The sequence below is a fragment of the Microtus ochrogaster genome, assembly GCF_000317375.1.
Source record: "Microtus ochrogaster isolate Prairie Vole_2 chromosome 14 unlocalized genomic scaffold, MicOch1.0 chr14_random_2, whole genome shotgun sequence".
NCBI classification, from domain to species: Eukaryota; Metazoa; Chordata; class Mammalia; order Rodentia; family Cricetidae; genus Microtus; species Microtus ochrogaster.
The window spans coordinates 14,078,782-14,094,930 of record NW_004949097.1 but is presented as its reverse complement, the minus strand read 5'-3'; the positions used below and the strand labels follow the sequence as shown (position 1 = coordinate 14,094,930).

Genomic DNA, 16,149 nt, shown 5'->3' with positions numbered 1-16,149 from the left:
GAGTTCGAGTCCAGCCTGGTCTACAAGAGCTAGTTCCAGGACAGGCTCCAAAACCACAGAGAAACCCTGTCTCGAAAAAAAAAAAAATTAAAAGTTTGATTTCAAACAACACATATATAAATCAGTTTAAACTGTTAGATTTCAATATACTTATATACTCCCAAATTACAGAACATCTAAAAGAAAATATTTTGGGGACTGAATTAGGTAAGAGATATTTATATAGAAATCAAGACAAACATGAACACAGGTCACCTCTGGCAGGTGTCAGACCATGTGGGAAGTCCTCTATGCTCCAAGCTATGGCTGATGGGGTTTGTTTCAGGTACCCTCAGCCCACCCTAACATGGATAATTCCTTCATGAGAATTCTAATGCAGTGTACAGGACTACAGACAGCTGTCATTTGGCTTTCCCTTTAGTAAGCAGAGCAAACCATACTAAAATAGTGAGAGGCCAAAGAGAGTATATGCTACCCGAAATGATCCTCTGGCCCTGATGTTCCCTTTTTCCTTTTATTGCTTTTAATTGTGTGTATGTGTGTGTGTGTGCGTGCGTGCATGTTTCCTAAATTGCAGTCAATTTTCTTCCTATTCTACTTAATAAGCCTTTTAAAAAGCTGCTTTCATTTTCATTTTACAAGTTTTATGTTATAAAGCATTATAGGAAATGTTTTACATATATTACTGACTATTGTACATGTTCTTCAATGATGGCTTAGTTAATGTAGCGTATCGGTTTGGCTTGTAAGACAAAGTTCAAACAGAAATTAGTACTTGTACAAAATAACCAAAAACTCCAGAATGCACAGACTACCTCCCTGTTAGTGTAGATATATTCTGTTTTTCTCTGTTTATTTTCCAATTTTACAACCTGAACATCACTGACAAGAGCTGTCACTCAGACTCTGAAGCACTCTGACTCAGACTCTGAAGCACACTCGGCAATCTCTTGGCTTCTGCGACTTTGTGAAGCTTAATTTAACATGGAAATGGAAACATGAGGAATCACGGATTAGGGGAAACCCACGCAGTGTGGGCCTGTGCCCTATCCTGAGTGTCATAAAGTTATCAAGCTCTGTTTACTCCAGTGGACTGTTCCTCCAAGCAGACAGCTGATGGGGAGAAGGAGGCAGAGGGAGTGCTGGCGTGTGCAGGGTGCATGGTCAACCCGTACCTGAGCGTGGAGCAGCTCCTCACACCTGTGAGCCTGTTTCTCGATTGCAGACAAGTACTGTTTCTCGATGGCATCTAGCTGCTGCTTAACTGAAGACTGTAGAAGTGCCTACAAACAAGCAAAAAAAGAAATTATTTGGCTCCGACAGTCCCTGGAGCTGGCTCCTGGTGTGCCAGTGTCTGACAGCTCGGCATCCCAAGCAGGGCGAGCTGCACTCGGGAACCCACACGCACGACAGTGGGGCGCACTGACACGGCACATTAAGCGTCTATCTTTAGGTTTTACTGCTGCCGATACTACACTTTTTTGGCTCAAATTCTACACACCTTCTCCTTAAAAAAAAAAAAAGTCAAGCCATAGAAAATGATAAAGAGGGTAAATATCTCTGCTAAATAGAAATTCCGTTCAGTAGAGACCACACAGGATGAAGAGCAAATGAAAGCTGATGGGGGGTGGGGAGAGGAAAAAAGCCAGACATATTTCACTGGCTGACAAAACTCCACATCCTCTGGACACACTGTAGTACCCATGGGCCAAGCATGATCTTCGAGACCACAAGGCAAGTGGAAGCAGATGGCGGCTCTGAGCAACCGAGACACTAAAGCCTGCCCCCCAGGATGCTCATGCCCCTAAGATGAAAGGGTGGAGGTTAGGTATGTGTAAGTCAGCCATAAAGCAGGATTCATAAAAGGTGGCAGGGCTTGTGAGAGGACACTGCATAGCGCGGACTCCGGAAGCCCGGAAGGGGACAAACGACATTACCGCTCCCAGAAAGTCCAGTCAGCCAGTGCTGGTGCCAATGTAGCCCTTCCTGGACATGCTCACAGGACTGCCAGCTTTTCCCCTTTCTGTTCTCAGCTCTGTGTGAGTCTACCATATTCCCGTGATATCTATTTATAGACTCTAACATCCCAAACGTGCACAGGGCCCCCAGCACACACTCCACTGTTAAACCTATGGTATAATAAACTACTCACAGGCGGAACAGCAACTCAAGGCAGACACATCTTATGGGAAACAGACCTTTGGCATATTTGCCAGTGAAAGAAAAGCAAGCCAAATCTCCTAATCTTTGTTTTGAAAATAGACTTATTCAGCTGGAAACAACAGGCATCAAAATCCTAAATAAACAGGCAGGCATATTTTTTTTTTAAGAAAACTAAAAATATTTTTTAAACCTCTGGATAAGTCTCAGAGGCTCAGAGAACTGGCTCTTTCGCAATGGGGGTTGCGAAGGTGCTGTCCCAGCCGCACATCGGGTCCTGGCCGAGCAGAGACCAGTGCTCAGCTACGGTGAGAGTGCTCCTAAAGCCATCTCAGTCCTAGGCTGGGAACCTAGAGAAGCGAAGGAGGGATGCATGGAGAAAGCAAAATTAAGCCTCTGAGTGGGACTAGAAACATCTAATTCTCCTATGGCAAAATTTAGTACTTTTTTGTTAGCTTAAAAAATTATTTTTGGTGGTTAGTTTGAGGCAGAATCTCATTATTTAGCCTTAGTTGGCCAGGAACTCACTCTATAGACCAGGATGGCTTTGAACTCACAAAGATCCACCTACCTTTGTGTTTCAATTGCTGGGCACACTTGGCTTAACATTTCTAGTTAAAGAATGACACAGACCATTTTCTTGAATAATTGAAGGTCTTTCATAAGGAATGCCTTCTGGTTTTGAGATGGGGTGTCAAGTGGCCCAGGCTGCCCTCAAACTCACTATGTATCTAGGTTATACTCCTGTCCCTACCCCCCAAGTCCTGGGAGGACAGTGTATATCCCCATGCCTGGTGAAACTGTCATTCTCTTCTGGAAGTAGAGTGTAACAAAACTGTTTAATTCAAGGAGTTGCTTTCACCTCCCTAATTGCTGTGGTCCCAAGCTATCCCAAATGCAAATGGCTCTTGATTTCTAGTCAGTTATGTTCTTAGTCCATATGTTCCCACTATGGAGATGTCACCTGAACAGCCTCTGGGGTCACAGCAGCCCTAGTCCTTTGAACACTAGTCATTGGAGGATGGGTCCTTCAAGAGGTATTCAGAGAGAAGAAGAAAAGGCCAGCATCCCAAGCATGCACACAGCCTCCTATCTGCAAGCGAGGAAGACAGTGCACATTCCATTTTAAAGACCCCAGAATGTCAAAAGACAGAAAGCAAGCACTCTCTGGTGTGTGTGTGTGTGTGTGTGTGTGTGGCAAGGCCTGCCAGTGGACCCGGGGTGTGTGTGTGTGTGTGTGTGTGTGTGTTTGTATGGCAAGGCCTGCCAGTGGACCCGGTGTGTGTGTGTGTGTGTGTGTGTGTGTGTGTTTGTATGGCAAGGCCTGCCAGTGGACCCGGTGTGTGTGTGTGTGTGTGTGTGTGTGTGTGTGTGTGTGTGTGTGTGTGGCAAGGCCTGCCTGTGGGCTGAGCACAGCAGCTGGTATGAGGAAGCCAGGCCAGAGTAGAGGCAAAGGCAGGGAAGTGGAGGTGGGGCCATGCAGGCAGGAGACCTGGGAGCCACCGCAATCCCTCACAGACCTCCTCAGTTTACTTAATGCTGGGATGGTTAGTGCCTCAGTCCAGGAAACTCCCCAAAGCTACCCTCCCATCTCAGTTTTACACACTGTGGACACACAAAAACATGCTCATAGCAGCCAGTCATTTTCTGGCTTCCTGTGCAATCATATAAAACAATAATCATCTTACTATGTGAAACACGCATGGATTTTAAGTCAAAAAAGGTACATTATTAACATTACTAACCTGTCTTCTGTAATTGTATTTATAGATAACTGCATGGGACAAAGGCTTCAGTCTGAATTTAAGATTTCCAATTCATTTTGGCTCCTGATTCAAGTTCAAATGTGTAGTCCCTATGACCCTGTCAGGAAAAGGCCATTCTGACCCCATATGCTCACCTCTGGGGAGAAGACGAGAGCCCCACCTCAGGAGTGAACACCACGTGTCTGGGGAGATTCTATTTCATTTTACAAAAAAAGAAAAGAAAAAACCCTATTGTCTTAAGTGTTTTAACAACTCAATTGAGACATCAAAGGTTTCTCGTTTTTTTCCTTGTTTTAAAAAAGAGTGCCGGCAAGGTCACACAGAGGCTGCAGGCCTGCCGTATCTGGGGTGTGAGGAGAGGGCTGGCATTCAGGCTTTTCTATAGACTGAGGACCAGTGCCGCATTAATACACAATTCAAAGGAGAAATCTCAGCTGACGGGAGTCGATCTCAGTGGAACTCAATACAGTCTAGCCATGTTATAAAGTGCTTTGGGGGCTGCGAAGGCCAAAGCAAACCTCCAGGACAGAGGGAGAGTTTCCTGCTGGCCTTGCCACTGCAGGATTCTAGTAACGTAAGAGCTGCTACCTCAAACACCACACACGTCTCCCAGAGAAAATGTCTTTTGTGCCATGGACAACACATTAAAATTAAGAAGTTTCTAAAATTAAGCGCACCACAGAGGCTGTGCGTTTCTGCCTTCCAGATACTTCAACCTTTTGAAAAGCTGCCACATGGGCCAGCCTCTCTCTCTGATGCCACAGCCTGGTCCTTGTGACTTGATCACATCTCTGGCTTCAGCTCAAAGAACAAAGAGAGGAAAGGAGAGTGATTCCTGCCTCCTCGTGAGTCCCCGGAGAGTGAGATGGAGCACTCGGTGACTGGTGCAAGAAGCCGAAAACTGGGGGTCAGCTAGGACAGCTCAGAACATCAGGACAGGAGGGCCTGGCTCTTACTCCTCCTCCTCCTCCACCTGTTTGTTTACCTGCATTTATCGACATAGGGCCCCTGTGCTCCAGTATCAGCAGTGGTAACTGGGAAGAGGTGCAGACCCTTCCCCCTTGGTGACGATGTTCTCTTTTATAATGGCGGTGGCTTTGCTCTTATTGATGACATTCTAAAATGGGATTATTCTAACAATTTCCTGATTGTTTTGTGTTTTTGTTTTGTGTTTTAAAGTCCTCACTGTGTATACATAAAGTAGACTCTTGGAAAAAAAAAAAACTGGAGTCAACATTACTTTTAGTAGCCTCTAGATTTAAAATCATTACTATTTTTCTTTCCAGCTTGGCGGGATCTACTCATGAAGTGCAGGTCTCTCGGGAGAGAAGAAAGGGGGCCTCCCATGCAACCTCTACCAGCGCTGAGAGCTGAGAGGCTGGGCTCAAATCAACTCACTAGAGTGGCACAGACACACCTGCCTTGATGTCTTGTTCTTGAGGAGAAAGGTCACAAGACACCTCCACAGGTGGTTTGCAGTCACGAGGTGAGAACGGGTGACACAAGTGACTGCATGAGGGGCAGGATCTGAAATCCTTAAGACCTCTGGCTTCTTAGAAGTCAAGAGTTACTACTCCCCAGAACTCAGGCTTGCCCAGGGTACGGAGCAGGCCACACAGACACGACAGTGACACTCGTCATTCTGTGTCTAAACCAGACTGTGACTAGCTAGCACGGAAGAATCTCACTGTTAAACAGTGTGAGGTGGCCTGGCAGCCCTGCCATCAACACATGCTGGTCTTTGCCAACACTCCCCAAAGGGGGGAGGGGCACATGGATCTCCCACAAAAATCACGAAACCAAAGTGTGCTGATAATGGCAAGTAGAGAGGAACCACGGTTGACTTTTCCACAGAAATCCCTCTGCTACACAGCAAGCTGACAACTCTTCACAAATCAGATGGACTTTAAGTTCTAAAAAGGTAATCACCTGTTTTCAAATTTTCAAAATTATTCACTGTGTATGTGAGTATGTCCAAAAATAACAGTAGCTTTGGTAAGACAAACCCTTTGGTAATATATAATTATATACACTCTGTGTGTGTGTGTGTATAAAATTGTGCGTGTATATATAAAAATACATATAATTTCATATTCTCACACTGGGAATACACAGAAAGCTAGCTAGAAAGTAAGAACAAACACAACTCAGCCTTTCTGATCTTGACCGTAAGCTACACTAGTTAGAAACAAGACAGACAGTTAAGGTTTTCTTGGATCATTAGATCTCTGCCTGTCCAGACTCAGAGTCTATTACACATATAAAGAACAAATTTAACCAATTCTCTCTATATTGATCAAACAGGAGAAAAATTTAAAGGAAAAATACATTCTTGAATACGGTCGCCTCTGCAGAGCTGTCCATGGACACGCCCTCTGCACTCAGGAACTCATTCAGAGTGAAATGTCAAACCCCTGCGCCCCTTTCTCTCCTGGCGGCAGCCATGGCCCCTGTTCCATCACACGGAATGGGATGCTGTTGTCAAACGAGTGAATGCACCTGTGTTACAAGCATCTCTAATCTTTGTCCACTCACTGCTTCTCGGGCACTTTTCTGAAGGCCCTGGTCCACAGACCCGCACGAGTGAAAGCCAAGATTGCAGGAATGACACAGGGCACTGATGGGGTTGCCGGGAAACATGTTCTGGCGGATGTCACTGAGCAGTTGCTTCTTCTCAAGCATGAGCTGAGATGGACACTGCTGGACCCGCTCGGGTTTCAGGCGGTCTCAACCATGAGACTGAGGAAAGGGAAAGCAGGACCTGTGGGTTCACTGCCCTGCTAAGTCTCTAAGAGCATTTGCAGGGGATAAGCAGAAACAGGCATCCTAGCCTATCTGGTAGGGTAAGATAGACAGTGACCAGGTCAGATGCTCAACAATGAACAGCACTGAACACTTTGATTTGTACAGTGAAGGCTCAGTGTGGGGAGGGCAGGTGCTGTGGACTCAGGGAACAAGAAGCAGATAAATGTGGGTCATTCTCAAATTTATTATACTGGGGTTCTTCCTGGAAAAGATCAGCGAAGGAAGGTGAGAGAGGGAGGAGGAAGGAATGGAGAAGGGGGGAGAGCAGTGAGGGGAGGAAGGAGAGAGTGAGAAGGTTGCTGTCTTCATCCAGAAGTCTCCCTCCTGCCCCACTACCAAGGGGCTACTTACCAACCACACAGGCCAAGCCTTCATCTATGAAAGAACAAGGCTTCTTCCAACGTTCCCAGTGTCCTTTGGTTTTGGCCTGGCTAGAAAAGCCACGAGAATAGCCTGGCATGCTGAGTTCTGGCTCAGTCCTGCAAACTCAGAGGCACAGGAGAGCCATTCTCGAGCACTCAACCTCCTTCAGACTTCCAATGAGGCTGAGCTTGGTGGGAGGGACGGGGGAAGACAGGCCAAGGCCCAAGTCCCGTCCAGTCACTTGTATCTAGCAGCAGGCTGTTGGGCCAGACTTGGCTGGCAACAGCAAACAATGTTAGTGTCCAGGAAAAACCTGATCACATGATAAAACTTGGAATTTATGAGAGTCCCTGCTCAATCAAATAGCTAAAAGCTATAAATTTATTTCATACCTTTGGAATAAGAGAATGGTGAGATTCAGATAAAAGTATCCTAAATTTTATTTTTCCCATCTTTGGATGAAGACCCAGAAACATCTAATCAATGGAAATTACCCAACAAAGAGAAAACAAAGTTGTTTCTCCAGTTAGAAAAGAGCTTTATATAATATGAAGTAACTGTACACCCTGGGAAAAAGTCTCCTAAATGCAATATCATCCCCCACTCCCTTACTAATGGTACAGTCATCTCAAGAGCTCAAATAAAGCACCAGCTAGCAGAGATCTGGAAAAATGGATGTAGCAATCATGTGATTCTCTAGGCTGGCACACAACTGGCACTGGCTGGATAGAATTCAATGTGATGCTTACCAACAGGAATTTAAGGCCTATTCAAACTAAAAAAAAAAAAAATAGCAAAAGACGAATGCTCTCACAAAACATTGTTTAGTTACTATGGGTAACTGGAATGCCAAGACTGAGTCGAGATTATCCCAGAACAACTTTATGTAGCAACTGTAGTGGCATATCATATCATTTGTATTTTAGTAAACAAGGCTTGCCTGGAGATCACAATAAAACAGCCACACTGGCCAGCCTTACAGACCACACAGCAATAACACACACCTTTAATCCCAGTAGCCACATAAACTTGCTACAGAAACCAGGTGGTAGTGGTGCATGCCTTTAATCCCAGAACTAGAGAGGGCTATAAAACGGGAGGAGACAGCTCTCAGGCTCAGTCCCATTCTGCGATTCCTGGAGGTAGGATCACCATTTTGGACAGAGGTTGAGGTAAGAGCCAATGATTGGCTGCTTTGCTTTTCTGACCTTCAGGTTGAACACCAATTTTTGTTTCTGGGTTTTACTAATCGTGCTTCAAGCAACCTCACACCACTTTTCTGTTGTTAAGCAGCAGAAAGGCCTGTGCCTAAACTTCAGTGCATCCACTCAGTGCCTGAAAAATGAAGGGAGTGAGGGGCATCAGAATATTTGCATTGCAAGAAAAAGATTTCTGTCCATGTCCTGTTTCTCATTAAGTAGCCAGTGTTTACAGTTCATGTACTCAGTAATGAGTGAAGCTTAGCTTCTGTATTACAGACAGAACTAAAGGTGGACATGGAGTTGAGCTTCAAAAATAAATGGTAGGAAAAAAAGTGGCACTGTGTGCCCATGGGGAAGGCATCTTCAAGTGTGTAGATACCATAAGGTAGGTGAACTGTCTGGTTGGTTGGTGGCTGTTTGGTTGATCGGATGGTTGGCTGGCTGACTAGCTGGCTGGTTGGATGATTAGTTGGTTGGTTGGTTGGTTAGTTGTTCAATTCATGGGTTTGTTGACTGGCTGGCTGGTTGGTTGGTCAACTGGTGGGTGGGTTGGTTGGTTGGTTAGTTGTTCAATTCATGGGTTTGTTGACTGGCTGGCTGGTTGGTTGGTCAACTGGTGGGTGGGTTGGTTGGTTGGTTAGTTGGTCAATTGATGGGTTGGTTGACTGGCTGGTTGGCTGGCTTGTTGATTTGGACATTTGTTCTGATACAATATTTCAGTAAGTAGTCCAACTTGGCTCTGAATTCACTACGCAGCTCAGTCTGGCCTGGAACTCAACAACTGTCCTACCTCGGAATCCTGAGTGTTCCTACACCCAGCGAGAAAATGAGGTTCTTAAATGATCGCTTCTTGGCCAAGTGTAAGCCAACAACAAACTGGGGAGGGAAAAGGTACCAGTACTGGGGGCATAAAAATTGTCCCTGATGTTTGGCCAGCATCTCATTTTCATGTCACAAAAATAAAAAATGATACAGAAAATGTTGAGCCACTCACAAATAAGCCAAAAAATACAACACACTTTTACAGTTATAACTTTTTAGGCATCATCTCTGAAGAATTACAAAAACCAAACTCTGTATTTTCACATATGAAGCAGGTAAAAAGTCAAGTTTTTAACACTTCTGTCGAATGTGATAGGAAATATGACTAAACCTTTTAGTTAAAAGATATTAAATGTTTTTGGGTAGGATGCAAACCACTGAGATAGCACACTGTCCTCTAAATCTCTTAATTTAAACAAGAGCAAAAGAGTACTTTAATTCCAAAATTAAACAAGGCGAGCTAGACAAGAGAACAACTTATACACCTCTACAGAACGAAATTCTAAGTCTGTATTTAAGAATAGCAAAAGAAAAGTCTTTTGCAAAATGACTGCTCTTTAAGTAAATCCTATGCTAAGTTTAAGTTAAAAACAAAAAAATAATGTGGGAAAGGGTGGGGCTGCAATTGAAAAAAATATCCTCTATATAGTAGCAAAACAAAAATTATAAGCAAAAGAACATGTTCCGATCTTCCTTGTGTCAAGCTGGACTTTGTTAATGAACCGAGCTTGAGTGAGATAAATAAAAGCAGCACGCTGGACTTGAGTGGCTCGAGAACTTCCCAACGCTACTAGAACGAGCTAGAGGCTGGATTTCAACACACTGAGTCAACTAAGTACTTCCCTGGAAAATTCTTCCCAAGAGTTACTTAGGGAAAAAAGAAAAACCGTTTCTGAGGTGCGGTTAGCACTGAAAATTACCTTACCTCCAGTACTGGTAGGCCTGTGCTAGACTAAGGTGTGAGAGACCGGGAAGAGAGCAACAGAAAGCAGGAGCTCTGTGCAGAAGGTGCTCTCTCTACAGACAGGTCAAGACAGACACCACACAGTCCCTCTGTGTCAGTAAATGCCGTCCTTTTTCCATGCATGACTTTCCTTGGTTCTCTCCTGGTACACTGGCCCTCCTCCACAAAGAGCTCTGACTCCAAAAACACAAGGCTGGAGTTTGTTAGAAACCATCTTTGTGTAAATCAAATCCTGCTCGCTGAGCTACAACTAAAACTCAAATATTTCTTTTCCCCTTAACTCTCAAGAACAAGGATTAGTTCTTCCTATACTCACTTTCTCTGAATTTATCCTGTTGTAAAATCACATATGTATACGCACACATGTGTACATACAAGTGGATGCATACCCTTACGGTTTAGTCAATGGGATAAAAACACAGACAATAACAACAGAAAGCTGAAGCCAAACCCAGTCACAGACAAGGAAACACCAATGGAGACGTCACAACACACAGGTCCTTCGGGGAAGTAACTTTGAAAGACAGACACAGGCCCTGGCTACACCTACTGGTTTAGTTTCCCAAGAAGATACCCACCCCAGAATATGTGCCTTTGACAAGCAACACAAGGTATTTATCATGCCCTATAAAATCTGAGAACCAGTGTCACAGTGCTCTGATTCATAGACAACTGCTTAGGTCACCTTCAAACAAAAGCACAGGGTGGCATGGCCACTTGAGTTAGGAAAGGCAGACATGGTATCAGCGTCCCTGGCAGAGGTTCTGCGCTTCTCAGAAACGCTGGTCCCGAGGCAGCACTCCATCAAGACAACAGAATTCCATGACTACCGAATGAGCAAATAATGAGAAGCTTTTCTGCTGCTTGTGCTCAGTTACCAGACTCTAGGACCTTTCAGGACTTACATTCGCTCCACTGTGCTAGATCCTGAGAGAAAAGACGTTCAAAGTCAGTGCATAATTCATAATAGCCAGGGCCTGGAAACAAAAGATGACCCTCAACAAATTTTAGCAATGGAGCATTACCCAACTGTTAAAACTAATGCCATTAGGAACTCTGAAGACAAATGGATGGAACTAGAAAAAACAATCATCCTGAGTGAGGTAACCCAGACCTAGAAAGACAAACATGGCGTGTACTTACTCATAAGTGAACATAAGCTGTGAAATAAAGGATAATCATGCTACAATCCATAGACCCAGAGAAGCTAGATAACAAGGATGGCCCAGGGCGGGACATGTGGATCTCCCGGGATGACTGTGGGCAGGCAGGGATGGAAACATGAGGGATGGGGTGGGGGTGGATGGAGGGGGTAGTACTGAAAGGGATTGATTGGAAAGAGGGGGCAGTTCGGGGTCAGGTAGAAACCTGTATGAGGGAACCTCCCAGGAATCTACAAGGATGGCCCCTTGTAGCTAAAACTCCTAGCAATAGGGGACATGTACCCTGAATTGGCCATCTCCTGTGATAAGATTGGTGACTACCCCAATTGTCATCATAGTACCTTCACTGATGCAGTATTTCCCCTTTGTATGCTCTGAATATGATTGGTCAATTAATAAAGAAAACTGGCTTGGTCCGATAGGGCAAAAGAATAGAGATAGGCAGGGAAAACGAAACTGAATGCCGGGAGAAAGAAGGGCGGAGTCAGAGAGAAGCCATGGAGCTGCCATTTGGAAACATACGTGCTGAAACTTTGCTGGTAGGCCACAACCTCATGGTGATGCACAGTTAATGGAAATGGGTTAAATTAAGATGTAAGAGTTTACCAATAAGAAGCTAGAGCTAAGGGGCCAAGCAGTGATTTAATTAATACAGTTTCTGTGTGATTATGTTGGGGCTAAGTGGCCAGGAACTAACTCTAACTAGCAGCCTCCTCCAACATTTCATCCAGTAAATGATTGAAACTTTGTAGGGACCTACGGCTGTAGCATTGGGCTGAGCGCAGGAAATTCGGCTGAAGAGAGGGAGGAAGAATTGGAGGAGCCAGATGGGTCAAGGATATCACAAGGGAACCCACAGAAACAATTACCCTGGGCTCATAGGAGCTGACAAAGTCTGAACCAACAGCCAGGGAATCTGCATGGGACCAACCTAGCACTCCATCTACATATATTGAGTATCTGGGTCTACTGTGGGACTCCCAGCAATGGGAGCAGGGACTGTCTCTAATGCTTTGGCTTGGTCTTGGGATCCCATTCCACGTACCAGATCACCTTCCCCAGACCTACTACAAGGGGCGGTGCTGAGTCTTGCTTTGGTGATACCCATGGGAGGCCTGTCCCGTTCTGAGAAACAGAGGAGGGGTGGACAGGGGTGAGGAGGAAATGGAAGGAGAGGAGGGGAAACTGCAGTCAGGATGTAAAAAATAAATTAAAAACAATTCTGTTATGGCAAAAAAAAACAGTGCATAAAATAAAAATATACAAAACTCAGTAGTCACTACAGTGAGCCCACATACTCAGCACACTGGTCTTTCCAGTTGGTCCTTCCACTCTGTAACAAACCTTCCTGAGTCTTTCTCATGCCCTGGTGAGTACTGAGTTTCTAAATGAATAGGAGAAGGTTGGCTTTTTTAAAAACAGGAGTCCAAAAGGATAAGAGGCTGGACTGGGCCACCATTTCCCGTTCTCAAGTGAGTCTTTCTGGAAAAGTTTGCAACAAAAATCTGTGCTGCCCTATTACAGAAGTAGAAGAGAGTTGTCAGTCATAAAATAATGACGGGACACCCATGTACCACGCTGGGAGGCTGACACGCTAAACACACTAGCCAGCATCTACTAGGGCTTACTTCCTATGTAATAGGTCTGTTCAGTATGTGTACAACATTGTCATGACCACAACACATCTTTAATAAATGTCAGAATCAAAAGCTACCCCAAGGTCACAGCAGTTAACAACAGAGTCCATCTCTAATATACACTGAAAAGTTTGTGTACCCTGAGAAGCCTCTCCACTGCTGCAACAATCAAAATCAAACAAAATCAAACTGAATTAGAAAAAGTCCAGGTTGAATGGATACAATGCTCCCGGATGGCTTTCCAGCCCCCAAGAAAGGAGCCTGGAAAGGAAGACCAGAAAACCTCATGTTTGCTTTCTGAGGCGGGGGCAGTTTAAATACACTGTGGAAGTGGTCTTGAGTGTCTCAGGGGAGGGGTCACATTTGGCAGACTTTCTGAGATATAGCAGGGTTTGGAGAGAGGTGGGGGAGGGAGCTTCTGGTGGAGCCTCCATCTGAACATTCCAGATTCTTTGGACATATGGACGCCAGGGGCTGGGGTGAAGCTTCCACCTGAATATACACATCTGATTATTAAACCTCTGTTCTTTGGCTACCAGGTCTACTAGCAGGAGCACTTATCCACAGGTACAAATTTTGGTCGCTACAAAACATTCCTCGGAATAAATGTCTACAATCTCATGCAGAATCCCCATAGACAACATAAGGTGGAGCATCTGGCTTATTAATATAGAATGACTTTAAACCTACACTGTTTGCCTATCTTTTGTTCTTAGGATCACAAGAATCCAGCAATGTTGCAGAATAGATCAGAACTTTCGCTTCTTAAAGTTCCTGATACGACAGTTTATTTCTACATTAGGTTAAACAAAAACAAACCAACCAACCAAGAAGCCATGCTAATCCAGTGACATCCCACCCAACTGGCCAATAAACAGAGAACAAAAGACTGGAATATTCAGTCCTAACCCAGATTCATATCACACTCCTTTACCCCAGGCTCAGGAATCTGTGACAATGGGTAGCAAAGATGTTAAGAGCCAGAGGGGGTGGGTGACTTCAAGGAACTGCTTTCCAGCTAGTACAGTGCAGAAGCAGGAAGAACTCACTGAGATCTTGTCAGCTCAGGGCAGAGGGAATCCCAGCAGAGAAGAGAGGACGATGGCCCCTACCAGCCAGGAAGCAGCTAGCATCTGACAACTGCTGGGAGAGGAGACTAATGGGGGCAGGCGGCGGGCTGGCCACACACCAGCACAGGTCCAATCCCAAGACAAGCCAGCCACACAAACCAGACTCAGTGGGGAGGAGGGGAAAAAAGTAATCGCAAGTTAGGTGGGGAGGGAACAGAAGGAAGCTTTGAAGGACACTGTCTCGGAGGGGCAGAGCACACCACAGAGACACTCACAGGTTCTCTAATGTTCCAATCTCAAAGGAAACGCTGACGACACAGCCTGGCCACACTCGTGTTTCTAGAGCATCTGATGGAAGAAGAGTCTACAGTCTCAACGTATCTGTGCTGTTTCTCCTGGGGGACTTAACCCCCTTGTGCTGGATGAGGAGTTTACCAGAGATTCGGTGAGGAAGAAGTCCATGGACACAGCCAACAGCAATTCAGGGGAACAAATTTATGCTGTCTGAACAGAAACTCACTACCTAGGATATGACAAATTCAATGACACTCTGTAGGCCATTTGATTAATTCCCAATTCTTCATTAAATCACGATGGAGCAGGCTGGAACTTTTCAGTCCTACTCGAAGGGCAAGACGTGACTATGGTAGATAAGCAGATACAACGAGCAGGTCTCAGCTAGCCTTCTTCAGAAATGGCATTGGCAAAGAGTACTATGAAAAGGCATATGATTTATTATCTCATTAGTTACCAGTGTTGAGAATGATACAAACACGCTTGTTGAAGAAGGAATATTGTAGAAATAGGAGCAGCGAGCTGCGTCCCGGCACCCGGCCGCCCACATGGCTAGCTCTACCCGAAATAGTTACACGGACACTGTATTCTTTTAATCACTGCTTGGCTCTTTAGCTCTAGCCCTTTTCTCGGCTAACTCTCGCTCCTGGACTAACCCATTTCCAATAATCTGCTGTAGCCCACAAGGTGGCTTACCAGGGAGATTCTAGCCTACGTCCATCCTGGGTCGGAGCTTCATCGCGTGTGCCTCAGAGAGCAGAGCTCTCGCCTCTGCCCGCTAGAGTGGAGTATCTCGTGTCTCTCTGAGGCATCTGCCCCCCGAGAGTAGAGCTGTCGAGTCTGAGCTCACTTCCTCTTCCTCCCAGCATTCTCTTCTGTTTACTCCACCCACCTATGTTCTAAGCTATGAGCCCAAGCAGTTTGTTTATTACTTAACCAATGAAATCAACAGATTGATATATGACACTCCCACATCAGAATATTGTGGAGCTGGAGAGGTGGCTCTGCAGTTAGGGGCCCTGGCTGCTCTTGCAGAGGCCCAGGGCTCCGTTCCCAGCTCCGTCATGGCTGCTCACAGCCACCTGCAGCTCCAGTTTTAGGAGACATGTGGCTGTCTTTTGGTAAATTTCATACCAGCTTAACTATCTATCACTGATATGACATACCATAATCTGTTATTACTTAATTATACACAAATCTTTTAGCTAATTTTTAAAAAGCATATAAGTTTTTCAATTTCATTTAAATATTATAACATTTTTCCTATAACAGGTAAAGCCACATCAGAGGTAGAGACACTAGGCAATTAACTCATTATATAGTGTTTTGCATTACACTTCACCTGCCGATAGTCTCAAATGTTTTGAGGCTCACAAATGTAACTCTGTCATCAGTGAGTACACTTTCAATGGCCACTACACTCAGTGGATTGGTCACCAAATAAGGTATGGTGGGGTCTGAACTGTTCTGCAAAGGCTCCTATGTGAAACCTCAGCAACAGATGATGAGATCTTCTGGAAATGACTGATCATGGTGGACCTAACCTCAGGGAGGCAGTTGGAGGAAGTAGGTCCCTGGGGACATGTCCTTCTAAGACCCCTCCCAGCTCCTGGGCTGCCATCAAGTGAACATCTGCCACACACACTCATTATGACACTCAGCTTTATTATGGACCCAAAGCAAGGAGTCGACAGACTGTGAAAGGAAACCTCCAAAACCATGAGCCAAAAATCAACCCTTCCTCCCAGAGGCTGTGCAGAGCCAGCGTACGACAGTGAAGAGGACTGACAAACACGGAAAGCTATGAGAGGTCTCTGACCTGTGTGTGGTTCTATGACCTGTGTGTGGTTCTATATGACCTGTGGATGACCTATGTGTGGTTCTATATGGCCTGTGTGCGGTT

The 16,149-nt window shown here is 45.1% G+C and overlaps 1 protein-coding gene across 2 annotated transcripts in view; it reads right to left on the bottom strand.

The window, feature by feature from the left end:
- Ccdc91 (coiled-coil domain containing 91) overlaps positions 1–16,149 on the bottom strand; it is a 182,387-nt gene that overhangs the window by 71,980 nt on the left and 94,258 nt on the right. For both annotated transcript variants that reach the window (XM_013352824.2, XM_013352825.2), the window contains exon 8: positions 1,176–1,283. In XM_013352824.2, the coding sequence (XP_013208278.1) occupies positions 1,176–1,283 (108 nt within the window). The remainder of the gene's footprint in view (positions 1–1,175; positions 1,284–16,149) is intronic.